Consider the following 27,386-nt stretch of genomic DNA (forward strand, 5'->3'; position numbering starts at 1 on the left):
GTCACATGGATGCTTTTCTACGTCACTCATAAGGGCTGGGCAGTAAATATCGAACCATATGTACTTTAAGCTAACTCTCGTCTTTACATTAATACGTTATTCCAATAATTATAAAATAGACCTAAATCTAATTAAAAAAACAATGTCAGGTGTTTATTCTTGAATATTCATCTTAAAAAGAACAACAAAATATATTCTTCAAAGTCACGATAGTCACACAATTTATATAAACAAAAAAAATACCAATGTATATCTTGTTTTTTTCAAACTGATTAATTCCAAAAACATGAAAAAGTATGATTTTAAAGTAAAAAAAAACTTGTTTAATGAAAACAAAGATGTCATAACCAAAATTGATATAAAGTAAAATCTTTCCAAGTCTATTCTAGATCGAGATCCTCAAGTTCTAAAGGTTGTTGTAATGTTGTTGCAATTGGCGGTCTGTTTGACACATCGCAAAAATCATCAAAAACATCTTGCATCTGTTTCTCTGGATATGAATTACCCTTTGCTTTAATCGGGTTGATTTTACTGTCCTCTAATGTAGGTTTAATTGCTTTTCGATATACAATTATTCCAATTATCAACAATGCAAATAAACAACTTGCAACAATACCGGCAATAACACCTATAGCAATCTGCTCCTGTAATACAAATTATATATGATGTGAATATGACAAATGAAAGATTTGAATACGGGTTCAAAAAAACGTGTGCGTTATCGAAATTAAAAAGTGTCTAACTAGAATTGATCCTTTTACATGTTTATTACTGAGCAAATATCAATGATGCAAATATGTAGCCGTCAAAGATTATACCTGCATTTATACTGTCCTAGCACCTATGCGAGCAATGTCGTGCTAAGCATATCCTACTCGTAATTTCAGAGTTTAGGAAAACAGAAAGTAGGAGACATATCCAAATTAGTGCACAAAACTCATAACCATCAAGCTGCTGATAAAAACTGAAGTCATTCTATACAGTAGTCTATGAGAAAAGAGTGACGAATATTTTTGTTTTCTTTTAACATTTGAAAAAATTAAGAGTACCGGCGGTAAACAGGACTATAGCGTCCAACAGGTAAAAGTGTTCACACGACACAAATTAAAAGACAAATTGAAAGAATTGGACCTGCCTTGTTTCATATTTAGGAATGGCCAACGTAGATAGAAAAATCTTGTCTTAGAACAGTAACATATTTGTTACGTTTTGAGGAAATGTATTCTTCAAAAATCATTAGGTATTCCCTTGGGAACTAACTGTGCCGTTCCCTTGCCGACTTGTTCTTTTATTCATATGAGGCTGACTCCATGTAAGAGCTTCTTCTGATGCACAAAAAGAAGCCAGATTTATCCTTTAACTTCATTTTTCGCTATAAAGATAATGTCTTCTCAATGAATAATTCAAAGTTTGGTAACTATTTTGAAAGCATTCATCCCATCGGACTTGAAATAAAGGATACAACAGATACAATTAATTCTGCCCGATATTTTGACTTAAATCGAGAAATTGACAATGATGGTCGGTTTAGTACAAAGTTTGAAGACAAAGAGATAGTGTTAGCTTCCCTGTTGTGAAATTTCCATTTTTATGAAAGAACAATTCAGCAGCGCCTGCCGTCCTCTTTTCCAACAATGTGCCCTACAAAGTTAAACTTAACACCGGTTTGCACTTACATGATCAACACATTGGGTGCCACATGTGGCGCAGGATCCCCCGGATCTTTCTACCCTTCAGGAGTATCTGAGATCACAACTTGTTTTAATAAGGTTCTTGTTGCTCAGTCTTTAGTTTTCTGTGTTGTGTTTTGTAAAATGTAGTTTGTCATTGGTTTTTTTACAGACCAACATGGTAAATGCAATACTTACCCTACGTTTGAATGGGAGTTAAATTAGATAAAGCAAGAAATTTTTATAAAGATACACGTTTATCTCAGAATTTGTGCAATTCTAGTTAACATTACAGGACACATTCACTTACCGCTGTTGACAACACTGGTTCCGATTTCTCTACATATTTAATGTCACCGAGATAAAAATGGCATCTGGCAAAGTTGCTACTTTTATCAATTACTGTAAGGTATGCTGATGGAGTGCAGCAATCTCCACTGTAAGAATATTTATAGAATGGTGTCACGTAAAACAAGTAGATTATAGGAATAAAATCATAGTATGCAGTAGGATAAAAGTGAAAGAGAAATATCAAGTTTCCTATATTTCAATGATATTGCCATCCATACTACAGAATATGATTTCATTTCGTCGGTAAACTAGTTTTTACATTTTACACTTCCGAATTTAGGTTCATAGTTTTGTAAAATAATTGTACATAAAACGTGATTTATCTGTCTTTATAAAGCAATATCACTTTGTATTTGACTAAGCATTAATAAAAATATCAGCCGAGCTTTCTGTTCAGTTCAATAAAAAGGGATAATGTAAATGAAGGAACATATTATAATCCGACTGAAAGAGTCATTGTACCTTAGTTGGAGCATATTTTACTAACCAATAGTTTGAGCTTAATTTGAAATTGCGCAACACTTTGGATGCAAGGGTTTGCAGTATTTCGATTTTAAATAGTAAATGTGCAAAAAACGGTGGTACAACTTGCAACTAAGAATGTACACAAAATTGTTTCTATTGGGTTTTTTTTAATTTCACATTTTTGATCACTGTGTTTGTGTACATTCTTAGGGGATTGGTGGGTAGCCAATATGTAAACAAGCAGCAAAATATAATACAAATGAAAATAAACTTTATTATGCTGGGTGATCATCATTGAAATGTTAGTTTAGGTTGTTTCGTCTTATATGATGCTACATGTAAAACAAAACAATAGAAGCTATTTATATTGTCAATAATGTTTTATAGACCCGATGAAAATATAGCAACTATGTCTTCAGTCAAAAAACTTTCATTGGGTTGATAAAAATATGTATTGGCCGCATCAAAAGGGTACTTCATTATTTTGGAAATTTATTATTTATCATTATCCAATGATCGTACAATAGGGATCGTCATTCGTTTAAACATATGAGGTACAATATGTTTCAAAAAATAATTTATTTCCTAAATTTACTACCTGACATTTATATTTATCGGGGATAAATTTACACTGCTAGTAACAAAAATCAATCCTTTTGATCCAGCAATAGATGACAGCTCAGATGCAAATGTTATTGTTGCCTGTGCATCCCATGTAACTGCTGAACACGAAGTGTTACCCAAGTCATCACATATTTCGACCAATGCTTGAACCGAACAGGATGGTGGAATATCTTGACTAATCTAGGAAGACATATAATAGACAATTTAAAATTCTTGAGTATAACTTATTAGAACATGAACCATGTGAACGTTTTAATAATATCTTTTAATTATTAGGGTTATGTGCGTACAGCCAAAGATGACACCGAAATTATGTACTTTTACAAAAACAGAAAATACAAAATTAATGTAAATGTATCTTTAATTGTTATTAGCAACTGCTGTATGATTTTAACGATTGTTATGAATAACTGCATACTTCTTTTTGCAGTCTAGTCTATTCATGTAAATCATTGGACATTGTTTATTTTCCCTCTACACCTTACATTAAAAATTACAATCTAATATTTGTATGCGTCCAAAGCGCTTTTGGGGATTTACCTTCACCGGGATGATGTATAAGTCCTAAACACGTGAAGAGCTATATGAACAAAAAGAACCTAAACAAAAGACAAGTTCGATGTATACCTAAGTAATTCTTAGTGGTGTTCGTCATAATAGATAACCTTATAGATTACTTTTCCTCTGAATAAAGATCAATTTAAAATTGAATCTATGTAGTAAAGTCAACCACAACTATAAAGCAGATCTCTGTTGTAATGAATATTAGGAACATATTTTTTATCTCGTCGATACATGAGGTAGTTCAAATATTCTCCAACAAGAGGATGGCAAACTGAAAAAATAAATCGATTCAACAACAATATCATCTAATTAGGTAAGTACGTACATATAGTGTTTGACTTTCCCTCAAAATAATACTAGCTGATCCGTGTTTACGAACTGTAGTAGAGTACGTCCTGAAAATGAGATTTTAATAAAACAATGTCAGTATTTAAATCTGAATATAGAAAAATACAATAAAAAGGAAATGGCCGATTCATCTTCACCTGTAATTTCAAAAGCATTCCTATTTTGATTTCCTTCCCTAAAGAGTGGGGAATAGAAACTTTACTTAGGTCCGACCGGTAGTAAAAGCCTTGTCTGTGCGGGATGTACATGGTTGCAGCCATGTTTTTATGTTTTATGTATTCGTAATACGTACTTGAAAAATATTTCTTTTGTGCCATGCTGTATGCTCATTTTAACATGGGTAGGCATTGTATTTGTCAATATCTTTATACCGAGCGTTAGCCTAACCATGTTAAAATGAGCATAGAGCATGGTATGATTGAATTATTTCGATTCTTATAGGAAAAATGTAGCACTTTTGTGCTTCGAAGCGGACCTAAAGTACATATTCGATTGGCAGATTTTTTGATTTTATGGAGCCAAAATATAGAAAATCAAATGTTTCACGATAAATAATGAACAGATACATGTATACTTACTTTTAGAATGATGATATTTTATTTCCCAGCGAGCAATACTAACGCAAAGTTTCATTTTGATCTCCGGCGATGTTCAAAATACAACTGACGTTGCATTTTCAATTGTGACGTCAACCACGTGCAACCCATGTTCTATTGCAATTAGAACATGGCTTTGTTTCCGAAGCGAAAGAAGAACGTCATATTAGAATAAGTAGTTGGTTTGTGCAAAATAAATTATTCCAAGGAAACCCCAGCAAGATGTTTAGTCGATATTAATTGATTCTTACATCATTTATTCAATTAATTATTTAACTTGGGAGGTTTAACGCATATTTCTGTTACAAAAAGACTTTTTATTTGAAATGGAGGTAGAAAAAAGAAGCCCGGATCTTGTCAACTCCGCTAGTCGAGATCCATCTTTTTCTCTGAATAAAAGATACAATACTGTATTCCCCCTTTAAAACTGTAAGTATGCCGTATACAACTGGTAAATGGTTTATCCTATTTGTTAAGGGAATCAACCACCTTTATAAATAGTATAAACGTTATGGTTCAGCAATATTTAACCTCAACAGGAGTGTATATCTAAAATAACGTTTGAAAACAAATATAGTGCCCATTTCATGCTCTTATGTTTCTATAGCAACATCTATAAGGTACATTCAAAATCAAGATAATTAGAAAAAAAACAATATACAAAACGTGTTAGAGGATTAAAATTTAAAAAAAAATAAAACGAAGGCTACTAGAAAAATCTTCTGAGGTGAAATTTTCGTAGATAGTTGTATCCTTTCGTTTTGAATAATTGGAAGTGGCTACTAATGGGACTTGGTCAATTTCGTCTCAGAAGTTAGAAAAAGAAATCTTACACTGTATTATATAGGCTAGATCCCTGTATTTGAAATATTATTTCTGTAGAACCGTTGCTACTTATTAATTGTGTAAAACTTGTCTGGCCGGTCAGTAATCCTCTGTCATCTGATACATCCATAACAAAGGTTTCATTCTCTGATCCTTTGTTTTCTACAGTGTAGGATACGGTACCAACAGTGTTCACATATAGATCTAAAAAATGCCATACAAAGAACCAATCAATGTCAAAGATATGTTATAAACACCACAGAAACACTAATAAATGCAATAAAACAACATATCAATAGACCCAAATAACAGTGTACTGCAGTAAACGATACTTTGAAATGTCTGCACAGCTGTTAAGAACTCGGGTACACATAATTTGTAATAATGTAATATTCCTTAAACATGTTAAATGAAAAAAAAACATAAAAACTCATATTTTCTGAAACGTACAAAGTAGTTTAAACAAAATATTTTCTATAACTTTAACTAAGATATTGTTTAATCATGTATATGTCACACCTCCTTTAATTTTTAAGTAGTTCTCACACTGCCTTAAATATACTAGATCAGTATATTTACAAAAATAGTTTTTGCTATTCAAATTCTATATTGTATATTTGCAGGAACGTCCCGTGCTCAGTGCACATCATGAAACCCTTGCAACAACTTTGCTTATTACGAATTTGCATTAACAATTTGTTACTGGACGATAAACAAACAACAACCAATCGGTTTTATCAATAAACTCATGATATATATACCAGGATTAAAATTGAGTATGCAAAGACGCGCGTTGTATCAAAGGAGACAACAAGATGAACTTGATCATTCTTAATTAGATATCTCAAATCAATTTTGATCTGGAACGGCAAAATATCAGTAACTTGGAAATCAAAGTATTTGTAAATACATTGCTAACTGCATTACACCAGGTTTTTTTTATTTTTCATAATTTGTACTGCATATATTGATGCAGCGCACTGTCTGTTTCAAAACTTATACAAACCTGGTGTTGAAATCAACTTGAGTCTAACGGTGGTCGGAGATATCAAATGAGGTGAGGTCCTCATCCATGTATTTCCACTGTTTTCTGTTCCATAAATACTTATCTCGTAAAGCTGGAAAATAGCTTACCGATATTATGTTTGAATGGATAACTATATCAATATTTTCGCAGTTACCAATCCAAACTTTGTGGTCAATTGTTTTTATTTGATTTTAATAGTTCCTTTTTATATCTTCTTTTGATGCAATAGACGAAAAAAAATGATTGTGACAACAAATAAAACAACAATTATCTGCCTTATCCCAAATAGCGGAAAGTATTTTTTTCTTATTTTTCATTTTCCTTAATTTCGAAAAAAAACCGGTATCAATTCAATCTTAAAAGTATTTCTTACCAAATCCAAACAAGTTTAATTTTAAAAAACTCTGCATTAATTTATTGTAGGACACTGATCTTGTTTATTAAAACATTCGAGACCTCTACCTGTAGATTATGTTATATATACTATGAGGTTCTATCCTCTATCATATGTTTTGTATAGATAATTGTACTACATGATTTAAAAGTTAATATTTTATATACATAAAAGTACATAATTACATCTGAAGACAGAGTCGTTGAAACGAAATATGTGGTTCCAAAATCCCCAGCCATCTGTGTTAGATTTAAATAGCTTGTTGCTAAATCATTCGTTGTCAAACGCACGGCTGATGCGTCCATACCAACAGGTAGGTTGTAAACATTAAAATATAATGTATATCTTTCGCCTGAAAAACGTTTAAAAGTTCATTTTATTTTTTTATTCCATTTTTAGGTTTACACGAACAAGATCATTTGATTTAAATCATATGGAATACATAAACCAGAAGCAGTCTAGGGCAGCTGACCTAGTGTCCCTCATTTTGTTTGTATACATAAAATAAAACAATTTTCAAGGAAAATTATAAAAGGGTGAAACCATGCTCCCTGCATATAACATTCTCCCTAGGAACCCGTATTTGTCTCCAATTAATATTCTACACACCTTGAACCTTCTACTTTATTATCAATCCGAACTTTTCTGATTGGGTTCCATTAATATATCCACCAGAACTAGAAATTAAGGAAACAACAGACACGGCTTCTTCCACCTCATTTTTAGACTTATATCTCGAATTTGACATACACAGTCATCTCAGTACCAGAATCTATGACAAACGAGACGATTTTAATTTTGAAATTATCAATTTCCCCCACCTTAGTAGCAATATACCAACTTCACCTGCATATGGGATATACATCTCGCAACTTATTCGGTATTCAAGAGCTTGCAGCTCCTACTCAAACTTTGTAAAACGTCACCAGTGTCTGAGCAGAAAGTTGATGAACCAGGGGTATGTCAAAGAACGTCTCGTCCTTTTTCTAAAAAAGTTCATCGGAAGGTACCAAGACCTTGTTGATAAATATTCCGTACCAACTTCAAAAATAATACACCATGGTCTTGAAGTATAGATTCTGCGTACTGACGTTGTTTATCATCTTAATAACGTGTTGTAGCATTCTTTTATTTGTCTTTATTAATATTACTTTTACTGTTAAGCCTGTTTATTCAGATATCCATTTGACGTGACTCTATACTTATGTATCCCGTCATACTTTGAACGACAAAATTATTTTATTTATTAATATTACTTTTACTGTTAAGTCTGTTTTTGTGATATCCATTTTACGTGACTCTCTACTTATGTATCCCGTCATACTTTGAACGACAAAATAATTTTATGTCTACCTGTGCGAATTTCAAATGATCGATTTTTAGCCAGTTCTTAAAACCTTCCATTCTTTATGGGTGGATTTTACATAGATAAATAAAATTGTTTAATAATAAAGCAAAATGAGGATGTTAAATTTGATGTATGCCTTTTTGTGCTTCTTTGTTACATTTGTTTGTTTTTATAGTGATTAAGATGATAACACAATGTTGACTGCTGTACCCCTATTTTTGACACTTTTACCTATTGTGTCTGTTTGTTTTGTTCACGCATCGTTGTCAATATAATAGAATTTGATGCGACTGTCATACAAGTGAGAGGTTTAGCTAGCTATAAAACCAGGTTCAATCCACCATTTTCTACATAAGAAAATGCCTGTACCAAGTCAGGAATATAACAGTTGTTATCAATTTGTTTGATGTGTTTGAGCTTTTTTGATTTTGCCATTTGATTAGGGATTTTCTTTTTAATTTTCCTCGGAGTTCAGTATTTTTGTGATTTTACTTTTTTCTTATATATGTATCCTTTTACATAAAAGAATATATATCAATGTTTTTTTTTTCTTGTAATCATTTCACCGGTTTAAAGGTCAAAGCTGATATCACGTAAGCAAAAAACTAGGTTTAAACTATTTTTTTATTTGAAAGAGACGCAGAAGATACCAAAGCGATATTCAAACTCACAAGTTGAAGACAACAAGACATTACCATGGCCCAAAAAAGTAAAAACAACGACGAAAAGACAAACATCATTTTACAAAACAAAACATTAAAAACTAAAGACTGAGCAACACGAACCCCACCAAGTACCAGGGGTTATCTCGAGTGTTTTGGAAGAATATAAATATGTTCACTTTTATCTATTTACATCGACACGATATTTATGCACTTACGGAGAACCAAAGTTCAAAGTGAGTGTGATAATATTATAAATACAACAGATACTATGATATGTAATAATTATGCAAATTTTGTTTATAAAGGTAGCTGTAAAATGACTATAAAACGATAGGGTACTTTTTTGTTTAAAATGATAATGACAATACAAAGGTACAAGTTATTTCATATAGATATGCATATCCATATCTAGCAAAAATTAACTGATACAATAAATATACGAAATAACGATACTTGAGACAAACGGTCAATGTCTTTATGGTGCACATTTTACATCATAGCAATGTGCAGTCCGCCAATGCGTTAAACAAAATTTCTTTAATTTTTAGCCGATTTCTACATTCCCGAACCCTTATTTTTTATCAACGTCTGGATCGTTTAATCTCAGTTATTCATTGGTACAAATGTAATTGTGAGGTAAAATTGTTTGCTGTCCACCGATAATGCTAGTGTAACGTCACTTAAAAGCGACCATACCTGATGACATCATTTAGAAAGTATACAATCTGATTAAAGCTTTGAAAAAGAAAAAAAAGCCTTACATCCATTACAGACACCGATTATACCACAGACTCTCTTTGCAATACGATATTTCTACACTCTCGACATTGTGCCTGTCTCCAGGGGTCAACTACTGTATTACCCGCGATGAAGTGGTAGTTTTCATTGCAACATGGTAATATTAGGCCCGACACCACAACTAATTCAGTTCAAAAATGAAGTGCATTTCTGTTATTGCAATAAATTCAAATAAAACATATCGGCGATGTCTCAAAATTTATTCTAACAGTTAAATGTACTATTTGAAAAAAATATTTAATCAGAGTTAAATGTACTCGATCGTAGAAACCTTTGGAAAGTGTAGAGTAAAGCGTAGAAATATCCAAAGTGCTCTTTAAAATCTTTAAATATTGACAAATTCATGCTGAGGGGGTCTTCATTTAAGATAACATTGAAGATCCATACTTGAATAAGAAATACATTTTTAACGAATGTTTATTGTCAATCAATGTGTGACAAATATTTCATTGAGTTCATTATCACGAGGAAAATTTTTCAGACATATACATTATATTAATAAAAACTCGTTACATCTTATCACAAGAATGAGTGCCTAAGAGTGAAACCTTCTTACTGGTATTGATCATTCGATACATACCTACGATTGGATTTCCCGATATTCTATATAAGTAGCCATCTTCTGCTTCTTCTGTTATAAGATAGTGAAAATCTACAGAAGTTTGAGCTGTTATATTAACACTCCAATAGTTGTTTCCTGTTCTTATTAACCTGTATATACCAGAAGTTGGATTCTGAAAAAAAAACCATTGTTAAATATTTTGATTTCTATCATATATTTATAATGTATTTTGCTTATACTAGTGGTATAAACCGACCGTCTGATCAACTCATTTGTTCGTTTGGCTAAGTGTGGCGAACCTATACATTTCGTTACATCAATTGGACTTAATCTATGACAAGATTTAAATAAAACTTTCATAATATTCACATGTATTATGCTAAATTTGCGCCTATCCTTAAATTCATTATTGATTCGGCATGACAATTTTTATTCGAGCACCTCTGATAAGTCTAATTTAAATGAAACGATTGACTGTGCGTACTAGATTATAGACTGACTTTTCAATGTAGTATAAGAAATACGTCGTAATAACCTCAACGCTACTTTAAATGACATTTTTGAATCGTTCATCAGTTGAGATTATGACTGATGTGAACTAGTATATCAGTTGTATTCTAAATTGATTTATAAAGTCATATTTGCATTGTCTTTTCACAAATGATAACAGGTCAAGTGTAGTATATTCAAACTTTTGGCTTGATTGCAGGATTAATCAAATGTTCCAAAGTTATGGTTTATTTTTTGAAATTTCTAATAATCGATGTTAGATGATGAAGTACATATATGATTCGGAGCGCTTACTCCGAGTAACATATTATAGTTTATCTTACTTCCTATACATTTCTAGGAATATGATTGGTTAAAAGCAACCGCGTTGAGACCGTGTATATTTCATATGGGGTTAGTAGGCGTGGCATATTTCAAGACACGGTTAGTAGTGGTGTTACGTCCCTTTGTAAAAACAACACGGTGTTGAGGAAAAATCTGAAAGGTTTCAACAGGCGAAGAAATTGATGATGAACGATTAAAATAAATTCATAAAACACATTATAAGTTAACAAATTGTTATTGTTGGCATTTGTTTTTATATAGACCAATGGAAGTAGGTTCATAATATTGAAGACAGGCCACTAGTCTAAATACCACGTATTTAGATAGTCGGTAAGATAAATTCGTTACAGTTTGCTAGTGACTTAATACGATATATATGGGGTCAGTAAATCCATATGGGGATTCGAGCTTCGCCCTCACCCCATATGGAATTTACTGAACCCATATATATCGTATTAGGTCACTAGCACACTATGTAACTTATAGTATCAGACTATCAGCACCATAATAAATAAACAGCAATTTTCTGAATGTTTTGGGTCCGTTATAGTGTGTAAATGATCAGGCACCTGCGATAACGGTATTTCGGATTCATCAAAGGATCGACCGGGCTTGGTTAAATACTATAATTTCTATCACAATATGATAAATGATAATTAAAGAGAAAACTAATTCATACGTACAAATTTACACAAAAACTAGATTTACATGAACTATCTTGCTAATAATAGAATGTATAATGTATTTACCGAAACAGTAACAACTACTTCATCTGGGCTTTCAAAATACACACTGGTACTATCATCTATCAGTACAGATCCTAGAAAAGTAGTAAAGGGAACTATACAGATGAGCATATATCATTGTATATTGAATTGTTGAAAAATAAAGGGACTTTTTTAAAAATTCTTTTGCTCGAAATATTAAAAATCAAAAAGTATTTCTGAAGCTCATAGTCGACTCTTTTCGATCAATCATCATTTTTATATAGCATGTTTAGTGTTGTACCCTATACCGTTGACAAAATATATAAATGTATGTTGAGTATACCACAATGACTAGAAAAAGTTAGTAGGTAGGACCGAATCATAGATCCTTTATAGATCTATATAACGAATTTCATCAATGTCAATGGAAGCAGTATTCGAACGACGTTATGTCGTTGATTTTTATTATTCACCGACTGAAACTATCAGACAAAGAGAGGCGAAAGATATCAAAGGGACATTTCAACTCATAAGTCGAAAATGAACTGATAACTCCATGGCAATAAAAGAAATAGACCAAAAGACAAACAACAGTATTACAAAACACATCATAGAAAACTAAAGACTGAGAAACACGAACCCCACCACAAACTAGGGGTGATCTCTGGTGTTCCAAAAGGGTAAGCAGATCCTGCTCAATGTGGAACCCCTGTTCCTCATGTAAGTACAAACCCAGTGATAAGTATTATTCGGTAGGTCATATTCGAGAAAAGGAGGACGGGATTATTGTAACGACTATTGGAAAATATCCGTCGTCATCTGTGAAACAGATATTCCAAAACGGTCGACCAACGTGTGATGGCGTACGAAAAAAAAGATGATTTTAACTTCAGCACATGTAACTTTTGGTTTAATAGCTTCCTTGTGAGCGGCAACCCTCTATCAAGGAAATCATGATAGGAAACGCAAGGCCGGGCATATCGTATCAACTTGGAGATATATACTCCATATGTACTGGAATGTTGCTACATAGAAATTGAAAGTTCACAATTGGGAAGCTGAAATCATCTCTTTTGTCGTACAGTTTTGTTTTCAACCTACCCTCATTGTCAAGATCTAAGGCAGACTTAACTGTATCTGTTGTATCCTTTATTTCAAGTTCGACGGGATAGGTGCGTTATTCATAGTCACCAAAATTTGAATTATTTAGTGAAAGGACATCATCCATATAGCGGAAAGTCGAGTAAAAGGATAATGCTAGCTTCTTTTCATTCTTCATAATAATCTCCTATATGAACTGATATATCTTATCTAGTCGAAGAACTATTTTGTTCAGAGAAAATCATGATAACATACAAAGCATTAAAGATATAAAATAAAACACTAGGTTAAATATCTGTTGATGCAATTGTTTAAGTCTATAAGTCTATAAGCTGGAAAAAGAAAATAATGTATTCCATTTGTTGAAAACAAATCTTCAATTTTAGATTAATATTTTTTTTTTTTTTTTTTTTTTTAAGAATTTAAATGTGGGATTATGATAAGAACCGTTTTACGGACTCTGAGATTGTATAAAGTAAAGTATTCAAGCCTTTCAAAATAATGCTAATCATTGCCAAAAATACAGAAGAATATAGTCCGGACACTGTAGTACAGAAAGGCACCTGGTATGTCAATATAATGTAATAATATAATGTAATAATAAAAGGAAAACCCATTATATCATTTTACTATTTTTTGGGCAGAAAACTGATAATACATGATAAAGATAACGGGTATTGCCAAATATATTGACCAGTACAGCGACCACAGCAACCGCCAACTACATGTACTGGTTATAGTTCATGATAGGAGTAACCTGAAACCAAACAATGTACATAAATCACACCAAACTCAGAGCTTTCTTAAATAAGTTTATCTGCATTCAACTATAAACCAACACAAGAGAACCAACTTCCTTTATCAACTTTGTTTTTGTTTGTGTTGCAAGTTTTTCTGGGCTTTTACCTTGTTGACAATTTAACGATATCTTAATTGTATTTCAGGGAAATTGTCTTTTAGATATTAAACATTGAAGTTAAAGTTACCAAATGGAGATTCAACATCAACATCAGCAGCAGAAGTAGCACCAACCACTGTGATTTTAATATTATTTAACATTGAATCGACTGGAAACGAAATAGAATTATCGTCATCTTCCTTGAGCTCGAACATGTCCACAATTGCAGTTGCTGATGGAAAAAGCTCCTAAAACATGAAAAAATAGAATTAATTAAGAAAAAAACAGAATGTAAAGTTTATTGTTTGAATTTCATGTAATGGGTTTTACTGATTGTTGAAGGCCGTAGGATTGCCCATTATTGCTTACAGCCACTTCATTTGAACTCATGTGGATAATTCTCTCAATGGCAATCATACCACATCTTCTTACTTTTATATCGGTTTGACGTTACAGTGAAGACGTTCAGCTTGTGTTAAAACATATACACATATCCGCTTTTTTTTCTATGGATGTCTCTTGCGATTTTGTTATCACATTTAAACATATACTCATTTAACTTTAATGTATTAAATGCAATTTGCTGTAACAACATTGGAACTGTTCAACGTAATAAAGATATATACTGTGGATACCAATTTTGTTGATAGAAGAAAATTTATTTTTGTGTTGATACTTCATGTACTTGATTTCAAGGTTTTGCAAAAGTTTGCATACAATCCAACGAGTAATTTGAACTTCGTTGAAATCTAAATTCCTGGTTCATCTTAACCCAGGAAATCCAAAAGTAACTTGTATCCAACAATTACTAATGAGTATACCACAATATTACGCCATATCCTGGACATTCAGTATGTTTCACTATATTCTGTGCTTTTGTTTCGTATGAACAATTTTAGTCACACAATCAGTATATTGACTTGAAAAAGAAGAATAAGCGTAAGGGGTAAGGAAAAACTATCGACGAGCGACAAAAAACAATAACATTGCATTACACAGAAAACTACATATTGCGGAACAATAAAAATAACATTATTACCCTCTATATATGGGACTTGTGTTCACAAAAGTTCTCATATCCATCTTACTTATACACAGTGTAATTGAGCATATCTAATTTGCGTTATGAGGAAAGTTGTTCTTTTAAAGGCAACGCATCACTTTCAATACAAAAGAACGTTTTTTTTATATTATATTGTTAACAGAAAGTGGGATGATAATTTTTTTAAATATCAATTAATGAATTATTTGTTATTTTTCTCGCTTAAATTGACCTAAATATTTCTTATCTTTATGTATGATTGGACATCCTGAAGGTAATGCATTAAACAGGAATGCTTTAATTTGTACATCCCAAAATTGAATTACAATAGCGTTCCCCTAAGTCGTATGTCCTTGTCCTCATATTCCCTTTGCATCTTTAAGTAATAAAACGTACAAACAATGTGGATCGCCTTCTCTGAATAAACATTCAGCATGTCAGGCCATGATATTTGTGTATTGATGTACAACATCTTGATGACAAATTAGCCTTCATTCTACTAAGATTTTTTTCACAACAGAAAAAGAAGAAAAATGTACAGTTCCAAACTTTGTTTGCTTTACTGCAAATTAGTTTAAACTGATTGGTTCCCCTGGGTGGCATACACTTCACAATAAGACAATAAATAAATACATGTATAAGCAAAAGGTAATTTATCTAGATTTTCATTTTGCAAAGGTATATGTGATAAAGTGTAACAATGTTTAGATATCAATCTGATGAGTCATGCTCTTTTCAACTGATTTTTAAAGTCTGTTATTATGTTGTGCTGTTACACCATTGTATGTTTAACCTCGCAGAATTATGTATGTGCCTGTTCCAAGTCAGGAGCATATCATTCAGTAGTTGTAATCTGTTACTGCATATCGTTTGTTATTTTATAAAAAAAAATAAGGCCGTTTGTTTTTCTTGTTTGGATTGCTTAAAATTTTGACATGTCAGGATTGTTTATAGCTTACAGTGAGGTTTCGGTTATCTCGTAAGTTGACCTATAATTACTACCATCTACGTCAGTTGGTCTCGGATGAATAGTTGTCTCATTAGCAGTCTTGTCACATCTTTTTATATTTTATTTAAGAAAGCAAACAGATGTAAAATACATTATTACAATCTCACTTTCCCTCATCAACTGTTCATACCTCACTTATCTGTTTCATCATTTCACCCAGTTCCGCTGTATCAAATCTGTAAACTGCACCTCCTGTTCCTTCTGCCACTAGAGAATATACATCTGATCCCACATCACGCTTTGTTCGACCTTGAATGAAATAAATGTAATTGTAATGACACGTAATAGTCCACATTCATAGTAGGAGACCACATTACTCAATATTTTTTGTATGAGTGTATGACTGTTTGCTGCATCTTTCATGATGTATGTAGGTGTGTATTTTTTTATTAAGTGAATAGAGTAAATAATTTCAAATTAAATAATTTTAGATATCCCAGAAAAACATGACTTATATTTCCAAATAAACTATGAGCTTGACTAGCAGAGTTTGCCCTTTTTGTCCTCATTAGCATATCAACTCTAGAAAGGTGTTTTTGGTTTTTTTTTAAAGTATTTTAAGGGGTGTGAATAAAAGGCAAAAGATTTGTTTGAATCAAATTGAAACCATCGAAAAAACTGTTTGTTTAAGATTTACATAAGTAAGATTGTTTAGGATAAGTAAATTGGAAAAAATACGACCATTAAAAAGTTTTTCCTCTACAGGTTATGCAAAATTTTATTTTGAAATAAGTATAAAATCGTTTTACCAGTAGCTCTTTTCTTTCGAAGGGCATCACACATATCATTCTGCAAGAAAAGTCGAAGATCAACATTTTTCTCTTTTGCAGCATCTATAACAGTCTTATTCTCTGCTTCGTCTTTTGCTGGAGCATCAGTATAGAAGAATATAGTGGATTGTTCTTGGCATAAGTCAATAGCTTTAAAAATCAAAACAGCTACATTTTTTTTTGTTATAAGCGTCTTCTTATAATGAATACATGTATATTGAAATCAATAAAATGTACCAATGTTTACATAAACAAAAGCGTTTCCTAAAATAACACTTTTTCCAGAAGCTTGTCCATGTTGTCTGAACGTATTTTTTTATGTTTAAGAGGTCGTTATGAACATGTCAGTTTTTATATCATGCAATTGAGGGAAATGTGCCATTCTATTAAAATAAATGGCTGCGAAATGTATGTTAAAATGGAAACAATATCCAAATATTATATATAAATGTTATACCTTTCTCTAATCCACTCATTGCATACTCTGGACAGTCGTCGCCTCCAACTACACTCAGATTACCAAGTGCACTTATCATTTCTAGTCCGTTTTTGGTCGTTAGGCGATGAATATGCTTCACTGCAAATGCCATAATTTGAAAACAAATAATATTATCAACAAGCTTTTCGAAATAACGTTTATAATACTAATATTGTTTAAAAATAAATTTAGAATTTAATCAGAAAAAAGGACAAAGGGACTAAATTAAAATTATTGCAGGTGGAAGAGGATCAGTTTACCTTTCCGGGGCACCTGAAATCACACACGATTTTTAGGTGGGGTTCATGATCCTCAATTTTTAATATTCTTTGTTGTGTTTTGTGTTGTTTTTTTTTTAATTTTCATTTGGTCTTTTTTTCTTTTTTTTTTTTTTTTTGTCATGGCGTTGTCAGCTTGTTTTCAACTTATGAGTTTACATATCCCTTTTGTATTTTTCGTATATCTTTTATACAATACATTAGATGTGATGACTTCTACTTGGTACTAACCTCTGACGATGGACAGTCAGTATTCTAAGGTATCATCAGCCAAATAAATCGGTTAAAGCAGATAATTTGTATTGCAATTTGTTGTTGTAAAACTTACAAAACAGTTGCAATTCCTTCTTGCGCTGAAACAACATGTTTGGTCCTTCTTGGTAATATAAACTCTTCAATATATCTATGCACATTTGGTTCTCAGATAGTTTGGCCTCATTATAACTTTTATGAATCAATAAATTGCCAAAAAGGGATTTTGGTTTAGTTCAATTGGTACAGTTGCAATTGAATTCAATTAAAGGCCAACTGTAAGTGCTGTGTTGGTTTACCAGAATATAATACTTAAATCAAAATGCTTAAAGAATGGAGGGATCTAAACAGGATTCTTAACAGACGGAACATGACTTTCAGGATGCCATCAACAACATATGTCGAGGAAGGATGACATCCCCAAGACTTTTAAAAAGATGGAGGGATAGAAAAAATCAACCCGCAAAACATTACACCGAATAATTCAAATTTAGCAACACAAATAAAGTACTTAAACCAATAAAGTCTTTTTAGATCACACACTAAATCTAAGGCAGCCCATTGACCTATAATTGTTTACTTTTTACACATTGTGACTTGGATGGAGAGTTGTCTCCTTGGCACTCATACCACATCTTCTTATTTCCATGATATGTTCATAACGACCTCTAAAACAATCCAAGATACGTTTAGACTAGCTTTTAGAAAAAAGTGTTTTATATACCGATGAGTATTCTTTATCACAAATTGCCTTTAAATTTCTAGTCAAATTGTTGTTTGTGTTATTGCACTGATCACTATTTTTGCATTGCCCCTTTGAATCGCCTCAGCTTTTGAAAGAATAATGAATACGCTTGAGATGGTTTGTAGAAAATGAAATGTATTCTTGTATTTTGTGTTTGTGTGGGTTTATTCTGCTTTATCTGGCGATGTTTTAATTGCCTTCATCCATGAGATTGTATTAGTCACCTATTAGAAACGTTCCATGAAAGCTAGTGGTCGGGAGTTGCAAATAGATATCATGACTAGTAACACCTTGATATACATAACCTTGTCCAAAACAACACCAAAATGATTATTTCACTCTGCAACAATGTATGATATTCAAATGTGTACAAAGGTGAAAAAAATACGGCAGACTGAATGTTCACTTGGAAATTGGGTTTCTAATAACTGAAGTACTATTCAGGTTACCTTTAACTGTTGTATCAGGATTCATGTATTCATTTCTTATTGTTTCTTTTCTCATAATTGTTATAACACTTACCTGGGTCGTTGAACGTAACTAAAATGTAATTGGATGGCGCATTTGGAGTACCATAAACATTAGTTATAATGTCTATGCATGCCTTTCGAACTTCTTCAATTTCGTCCCCCATAGAGCCAGTGTCGTCTATCACAAAGCCAAATGACGCCTGGTATCGCTTAACCAAACCAAATACCTGTGCAAATGTGTCTACATTCAACTCGTTTATGATACCTATATCTGTAACAAAATAATTGTTTGTGTATGAGATCATTAGATATGTTATTTAATGCATCATACATGTACATTCTATTTTGTCGAAAATTGTCTAAAACAGAAACTGAATAAGACTTTGCTCAAATATATGTTGCTTAATCAATTGGTATGTAAATATGGCCCATAGCATAAGTTAATTTTCAATGTTTGTTCTATAAATATGACAATGTCAAATAAATTAATGTTTAAGTTACACAAATCATACCTTGATCTACTAGAAATTGTTCTGTTGCCTTTCGTGCAGCAATAAATGCTTCATAATGTAGATGGTGATGAGGTGAGTACTTAGGGTCTAATCTATCTTTGTTTATTCCACCTTTTGCAGTTCGATAACCATTTTCTGTGTCAGTACTGCCTCCAAATCCACACTTTCCCTGATTAAAGTTGTCATTCGTTTCTACAATAACATGGACTATATGTTCTATACATATTGTCTTCATCTTGTATTTGAAAATGAATCTAATCGAATGAATAGCAATACAAAAATTTGTCTTTATTCTTATCAGTTCGTTTTGTTTAAACGAGCTGTTTTGTATGTAAATCACCCAATAACACATACAAACCACATTAGACACCAAGGTTTTTACTGATTATTATAATAAACCTCTGGTTTTACCATATGGCAAGCTATGAATCGCTCTGATTGTGAATCCTATGTTCAGGAAATCAAATCAGAAAGCAAGTATATGCCATCAACACGAAATCCTTAAAGGACAAAACAACCTAAAATAAAGTTCTTAAGATAACCACTGATTTAGTTTCTGACTTGACATCATTGATCGTTTGGAACAAGAGAGAAGTAACTAAAGAGATTCTTTTTTTCATTCTACATTATGCTTATCGCAATCCGTTGAATAACAAAACGTTCTCATAGTAACTCGTACGTGCTCTTACTAAATGCAACATATGAATTTTTGTTTGGACAAGAGTAGTGTTTTAACAGGGATTGGCTTTAATAACTCCGTTGTATAATTAAATTATTGAAATATACACAATATGTCTAGTGGGTGTATATTTTACGTCCTTAAATGGTTAGTAAGCCCTCTCGCGGTCGATAAAAATAGGTGAGTGTATACATTCTTGGATTAAAAATTGGTTTGCGTGAATGTCCTATATGAAGTTAAATCCAGACATCTGATACACTATTATAGATTGTAATTTTGATTTTATTAATTCTTTAATTGTAGTTTCATAGGATTAAAAATACGAGATTTGATTCATATTTAAAATGAAGCGCAGATTGGCTTATAACGAAGCATTCAACTCTATAATTATATTAAATGTTGAAACCATTAAATTACGCAACTGATTTGTTTGTGATGTTGTAATATTCCGACTTATTAATGTTGTGTTGTCAACAGAGCAATTGCATTCATGTATATAACATTGTGTTTGGACATAAAACATCATTTTAAATCACCGTCCGATTGAAAAGTATGGAATTCAGAAAAAAAAACTATGCAATGCACTTGTTGGTATATCACTCGTATTTTGACATATATTAGGTGATAGAGTAAACAAAAACAGTTGTTGGTTCATTTTGTCTGTAGTATATACATACTATATGGAGGTTGAACATCCTGTCCTGTCTGGTATCCACTAGTTAACAGATCAGTCACCAACAAATTGTTTTCGCAGGAGTTATCATTAGTCCTTAAAAAAGAAAATAAGGGTTTTAACAATCATTAAAAGCTCCCTGTTCCTATTCCAATTTTTTTGAGGTGCGTTTAGGGATTTTGATATATCTCTTCCTTTTTCATTTAATTGACAAAGTTTAATGTTCAATACATATAAATGTTGTCAACATGTCTACGTATTTGAGCATATTGAGGTTCGCACTCCTGTATTTGTTTTGTTTTTGTTATCGCGTAACTTTGAAAAATGTTCTTCTGTGTAAAACTTCATCGGTGTTTTTATTTTAATCAAAAATCTATTTGCACTACTTGCACCACATGTCTTACTAGGATAGCAGGCTTATACTTTTGTAAACAGGAGGTAATTTTCGTCTACACAAGAATCGTTAGTTTCGCTATTATTAATACAATAGGAAGGCTTAACCAAATAAACAGATCAAATTCATTGACACAAATTTTTAAAATCAGCCAAATCTGGCTAGGTCCATCTTTACTTATGGATGGGAAAGCCTGAGTATTAAACAAGAGGCTCTCAAGAGCCTGAATCGCTCACCTGTATTTCAGAGGAGAAGATTTTTAAATGTTAGCAAACTTGATGAAAACATTGTGTAAAATTGTCTTTAAAGGGCAATAACTCCTTAAGGGGTCAATTGACAGTTTTGGTCATATTAACTTTTTTGTAGATCTTACTTTGCTGAACATTATTGCTGCTTACAGTTTACATATCTATAATAATATTCAAAATAATAACAAAAAACTGCAAAATTTTGTTAAAACTACCAATTTGGTTGCAGCAACCCAACAATGGATTGTTCGATTCGTCTGAAAATTTCAGGGCCGATAGATCTTGACCAATTAAACAATTTTACACCATGTCACATTTGCTCTAAAAGATTTAGTTTTTGAGATATAAGCCAAAAACTGCATTTGACCCTTATGTTCTATTTTTAGCCATGGCGGCCATGTTTGTCGATGGATCAATACTTCGGATACAATTTATAAACTAGATACCCTAAGGAACATTTAGTTAAAGTTTGAAGGTATTTGGCCCAGTAGTTTCAGAGGAGAAGATTTTTGAAATAGTTTACGACGACAGACGACGACAGACGACAACACACGACGACGACGACGACAGACGACGACGACGACAGACGACGGACGACGAGTGACGCCAAGTGATGGCATAAGCTTACATGGGGCCCTTCGGGCCTCGGTGAGCTAAATAAATAAACAAACAGCTGTATTTGTAGCAGTATTGTGTATATGTTTGTGTTGCTTTTTGTTTTTAGATTGGCAGTATTTGCCATTTTAAGTTTATGTTTTGTTATTACTTTTAATCTTCAATGCAAATACGACGTGCGATTAACATTTAACAATGCATTATGCTGAGGCTGGAACTATCATTCGTCCTTGTTTTGCAGCTGTGTGTAACCTTATGCTGCGTGTTGAAAGGTACTTATAATGAGATAAAATGTAATTAGTTTTTAACATACTAGTTGTATTTCATGAATATTTGAGTGAGGAAGATTGTTATTTTGGAGACATATATTTCTCCTATTTCAGTTGGTTTTCCTATTTTCAAATATATTAAAAGATGATGTAGTATGATTGCCATTTGTAGATATCATTTCATTTCATTTTTTTGTAATTGCTATTAGATTTGGGAAAACATATTTTTTTATTAATTTTAAATTGTATTGTTATAGAATCTTTTTAATTCTTTTCCTTGTATATTTCAATTATACAATTATGACAAATTTTCTTAAATAAAATTGCACGTTTAAAATATTGCAACCAATCATAGGAATGGAAACAATCAAACTCGTATGAACTCACACTTGAGTGCTACCTTGTGATTGAACAAGGAAAACAATTTCTACAATACATGCATTATTTCTGATGCATATAAATCCCGCTATATAATAGTATATACACGTTAGTGTATGTCGATCAGAGATCAAGTATGTTCCTTGTTATATCTAGTTACAACAGGTAGATTGCTTATGCATTTCAATAATTGAATTATTATCATTTTGATATTAAAGTGCGTATTAACTCCAACCTGCATATTATACAAGTACTTCCACATTCTACCTACCCAGAATTGTCACAATCTTGGCAAGTGTCCACCGATGTGCCCGCAACAGTCATTAAAGCCTTATTTTGAACACCTGTGACACAGAAAGAAATATTAACAAGACATTAGTATTAGCCATCATATAAAGTTTTATGAATAATGATTACTTTTATTTGCTTCTTTGTATAACTGTTATGCGCTGTTAAAAAAAAACCTGCAGTATCACGATATGCATATATGAATTTTTATACATTTCGTGGGTTTAATTCAGTTTTCCAAAAACACACGACCCTATCGTATAAAATATTAAAAACATCTTTTTAATATTAAAATAAGGTTTCAACTCTTTACGCCAAAGTTGACCGCATGCGCATGGCTGTTTTCAAAATCAATTTTGTTCATGTAGCTCTTCATGTGCATTAGTCTTATTTATACATCATTAGTTTTCGAATGCTTTGGTTTAAGCGTCCTATGTGACAGAAAATTCAGACAAGGGCTTCCAGTGCATGATTTTATTAAGTGTTATGTGCAATTGCAGTTTTCTCAGACACAATAACCTATAGGTTTTGCTCATGTTCTGTGTATCACCCTTTCGATTTTTATTTGCTCAAACATTTTCAATTTAAAAAAATGTTTGTTAACGTATGCACGTAATCATTTGGCGTTTTTTAAATGTTACTGTAAAGAGATATTTTGAGCAACTTTATGAAGACACTTAGGGCGTTTGGAATATTGCGTCCATAATGCACTTTGTAATTGATACTGCAGCTTACCGAAATCTTTGTAAATATTCCCCCCATTCATTTCAACCCAATTAGTTCCGCTGTAAAAAGCTTGTATTGTGTAAATACACTTTCCAATCATTTTGCGTATCAAAGAAAGATCTGGTTCCGTACTTTGTGCAAACGTCTCAATTTGTTTTCTCAGTTTTATAACATGGTTGTGAGCTGAAAAGTACATATAATATATAATGATATGATATAATTAAACGATATTTATCTACTGTCATTAAACATGAAAAGTCATTAAGCTGCATTTTATCAGTTTTGGAGGTTAAAGAATAAATCTCCTTGAAATATATTAAGGATTGACTGGTATACTAATTCCATATGCTTATAGATGTATTAAAGAAACTCTCTCTGAAAACACATTTCTTTAACACTATATGCTACAGTATTATGTTTATTTCAAATACTTGTTCACACTAAATATGCCATAGACGATATATAACCAATTGGAAAATGCATTCATATATAAATAGTTTTAAAATTAATCAAAGATGATCAATATATTGGCCCAACAAATTGATTAAGACTTCAAAGTAGTCGCATACTAAATTAGGGCATTCATTACAAGCTCATCATGATAATTACACAATGTAATATCATAGGACATAGGTTTGGTCAGAAGTTGATTGAGTAATTTCGTCTAATACTTTGATACATTCAACAAATATTTTGTATGTGAATGTCTCAAAAAGCTTTATACCTATAGGCATGTTAATATAAACCGTCTTACCCAATTCAATCTGTTCAGAATTGCAGTGAATATGAGCTTCTTTCGACTTTTCCTGATCCTTTACATTTTCTATTATATCAGTTTCCTTTTCAATGAATTTCTCATATCCATCTGAATCTGAAATTATGTGTTTAATTTGTAATGGGATGATAATGAAAGATAGATATACTTCAATGAAACAGCAACAAAACGACGAAAATGACCAACAGCTATCTTGAAGGCTACATGCATTCATCTGAAATAGACTTGTGTCTCCACAATATATATCAAGCTCTTAATCATCTTAGTCTATCAAAGCTGTACAAATTTGATAGAACAAAACAAACATTTGCCATTAATTGATCAAAAACAACAGAAAACATTACAATATGACAGAAGACAACCACGAACAATATATCTGTCTGTGACAGGCACATGGATATGTGGTAAATAAATTAGCTAGAACAGTGTTTTGTAAGATTTCTACACTCCTCCTTTTTATTTTTGATCAACAGATTAACAAAACGAAAATAAAAGAAAATATACAATACGGCTCATTATTGAGTGCCATACGATTACCTATACTTGCCTGCATCCATTTTTTTTATGATGATGACTAGTTGTCTGATTGGTAATCATACTACAGCATTATTTTATATGCAATAAAAATCATTACAGAAAACGCACTTATCCAAAAAATAAACATATGAAAGGATTACGAAAAAGTAAAAATGAAAACTATCATATTGTATCAAAGAATTCAAAGTTTCAAGTTATTACTACAATTGGACTATTTTGTATTTAAAAAATATTTCGAAATGCGAAAATGAACGTTAAGGACCAGATTAGATAAGGTATGATATAATGTTGTATGAAGTATGTAAAAAAATCATCAAAGATACTAGGCTTATATTTTGTGACGCCATACTTGATTTTGTCTACATAAGAATCATCATATCAGTGGAGTCTGCATCAAAGCAGTTTGAAGTATAAATCAAATGCAATGTAAAAAATCATTAAAAACATCCGCGTATGTTATGCATGTTCAACATTTGATAAGAGAATAGAGATATCCCCAGAAATGAATTGTTCAGTTTTTATTGTATGTGCCTTGTTTTGTAGACTGTTTCTTGTTTTTTCCTCGTTTTTGTTTCTTTGGCCATGGTATTGTTTGTTTTTCTACGACTAGTGATTTCTGATTGTCCTCTTCGTATATTCTGTCTCTTTTTATATAAGAAAATGCGAATGGAGCTGTTTAAAATCATGTGAGTATGAAACCCCGCAATCTTATAAAGCCAAAAAAAAAAAAAAAAAAAAAAAAACAGAAAACAATCGGTCCTCGTTTTCCAATATAATAAGCAAGCTAATTTAATCTTATATTTACGACTAATTGAACAAATGCAGAATGTATAGTGTGTTTGTCGCGAGAAAACATTACACTGCAATTTAAAGTCATCTTGAAGTGACCAAGACTTTACAGATGTTCATCTAACAAACTTCAGTGTTATAAATAATGTATATGACAAGCTATTAACCTCTTTGGGTTGTTTTTGTTTAAATCTTTATCAAAAGGATATTCAATAACAGATTTAATGATGTGTGGCATTTTGATGAAATATCCCAACCGATACAATTATGTTACCAAATAAGGGGGAACCTTAACAGAGTACAAAATACGCTTGTGAAGAAACAGATAAACCATGTATGATACACGTACGAACTAACCATTTCCGAAGAATGTATTCACTGCGTCAATTACATCGGTTGTATCATCTATCACTGTCAAGTTGTTATCCTTTATATATCTACCAACAGCAATCCGAATGGCAACACGTGTTATTTCTGCATGGTGTTTAGTATATGAGGCACTTCCGGTTAAGGCATCTGGTGGAAATCCTATCGATGGATGGTTTTGCAGTATCATCATCCATATGAATGCCCTTATTATTGGCATTATCATGATGATGTTTTCTAGAATTTGAATTCAAAGATTTTTACAAAGACCCCAATGAAATTATATTAAAATTATGTCATACTATTCAGTCTTCCATCTCGGCACTATTTACCATTTGCCAACTGTTCCTATTCTTTGTCTAAAAATTCTGACAGTGCGTTTTTTTTTGTATCCGAACTGGTGACTTGGAGGTGACTTCGATTATATTTTTTCCATATGTTTCAATCTTAACTTTCAAGAATCAAAAACTCGAAAATCACAATCTAAATCGATTAAAGAGATCCCAACATGAATACATTTTTTTTAAGATTCAAAGCATTGTATTTTCATTTGAATTTAGACTTTAGATAAAGATAGAAATAATTTTTTGATGTTTATATTTAAAACTATTGATAGTAGGGTGTTGATGGTTTGCGTGGTCTATTAACTCTGCATTATGTTGAGAAATTCCAGTTATCAATTTCTAAAATCGTCCGTTTATACATTTCGAAATTATAAAGAAATTATGGTTTCAACTCCCTCATGCAAAGTTGACCATCAATGGATTTGGCTATTAGTTTAGTTCCTTTTTGGTCATAATGCTCTTCAACTGTTTCGGTTCTTATATATCCTTGGCTTTCAAATATTTGGCGTGAGCGTTCCTGATCAATGTAAATCGAGAAAAGAGCTTCGAACGAATGACATTTATAGATTGTTGTTTTCGTTTTTTTTCCCCGTAAAGCATTAATTTAAAAAAAAATTAGATATTTGAATTATATATATATATATTAAACAACCTTTTAGCGAAATATTGCGTGAATAATATAAAATATAACAACTAATTTTATAACACTCATTAGTGTGTTAAAGTTACATTCTTAGGCACTTATATATATATACAACCATATATATATTAATGAAAATGTTGGATGTAGGTCTTTTAGACAGGAACCCATTGACACAGCAAGCACAAACAGATACTTACATTTAGAAGTCATTTCATGTCAAAAACATATTACCAATGGCTGATTTATATTTCTTGACACTTCCTGGTTAGTATTGTTACTACGTTTTGTTTAATTCTTCTTTCAGTTAGGTCCTAATAACATATGAATAC

General features: G+C 31.8%; 1 protein-coding gene across 1 annotated transcript; it reads right to left on the bottom strand.

Moving 5' to 3' along the window:
• Positions 1–126: 126 nt before the first annotated feature.
• Positions 127–27,386, bottom strand: LOC127722161 (von Willebrand factor A domain-containing protein 7-like). The gene is made up of 21 exons (XM_052229030.1): positions 27,255–27,386; positions 26,062–26,307; positions 24,358–24,474; positions 23,613–23,786; positions 22,861–22,933; positions 20,690–20,781; positions 19,334–19,525; positions 18,874–19,092; positions 17,056–17,175; positions 16,578–16,748; positions 15,959–16,077; positions 13,866–14,025; positions 11,821–11,891; positions 10,256–10,409; positions 7,050–7,216; positions 6,450–6,561; positions 5,452–5,647; positions 4,000–4,069; positions 3,085–3,290; positions 1,981–2,107; positions 127–644 (listed from the first exon to the last, which is right to left on the bottom strand). The coding sequence occupies exons 2-21, from the start codon at positions 26,294–26,296 to the stop codon at positions 381–383; spliced, it is 3,039 nt and encodes a 1,012-aa protein (XP_052084990.1). The 5' UTR covers positions 26,297–26,307; positions 27,255–27,386; the 3' UTR covers positions 127–380.

Source organism: Mytilus californianus, unplaced genomic scaffold, assembly GCF_021869535.1.
Source record: "Mytilus californianus isolate M0D057914Y unplaced genomic scaffold, xbMytCali1.0.p SCAF_12, whole genome shotgun sequence".
Lineage (NCBI taxonomy): Eukaryota > Metazoa > Mollusca > Bivalvia > Mytilida > Mytilidae > Mytilus > Mytilus californianus.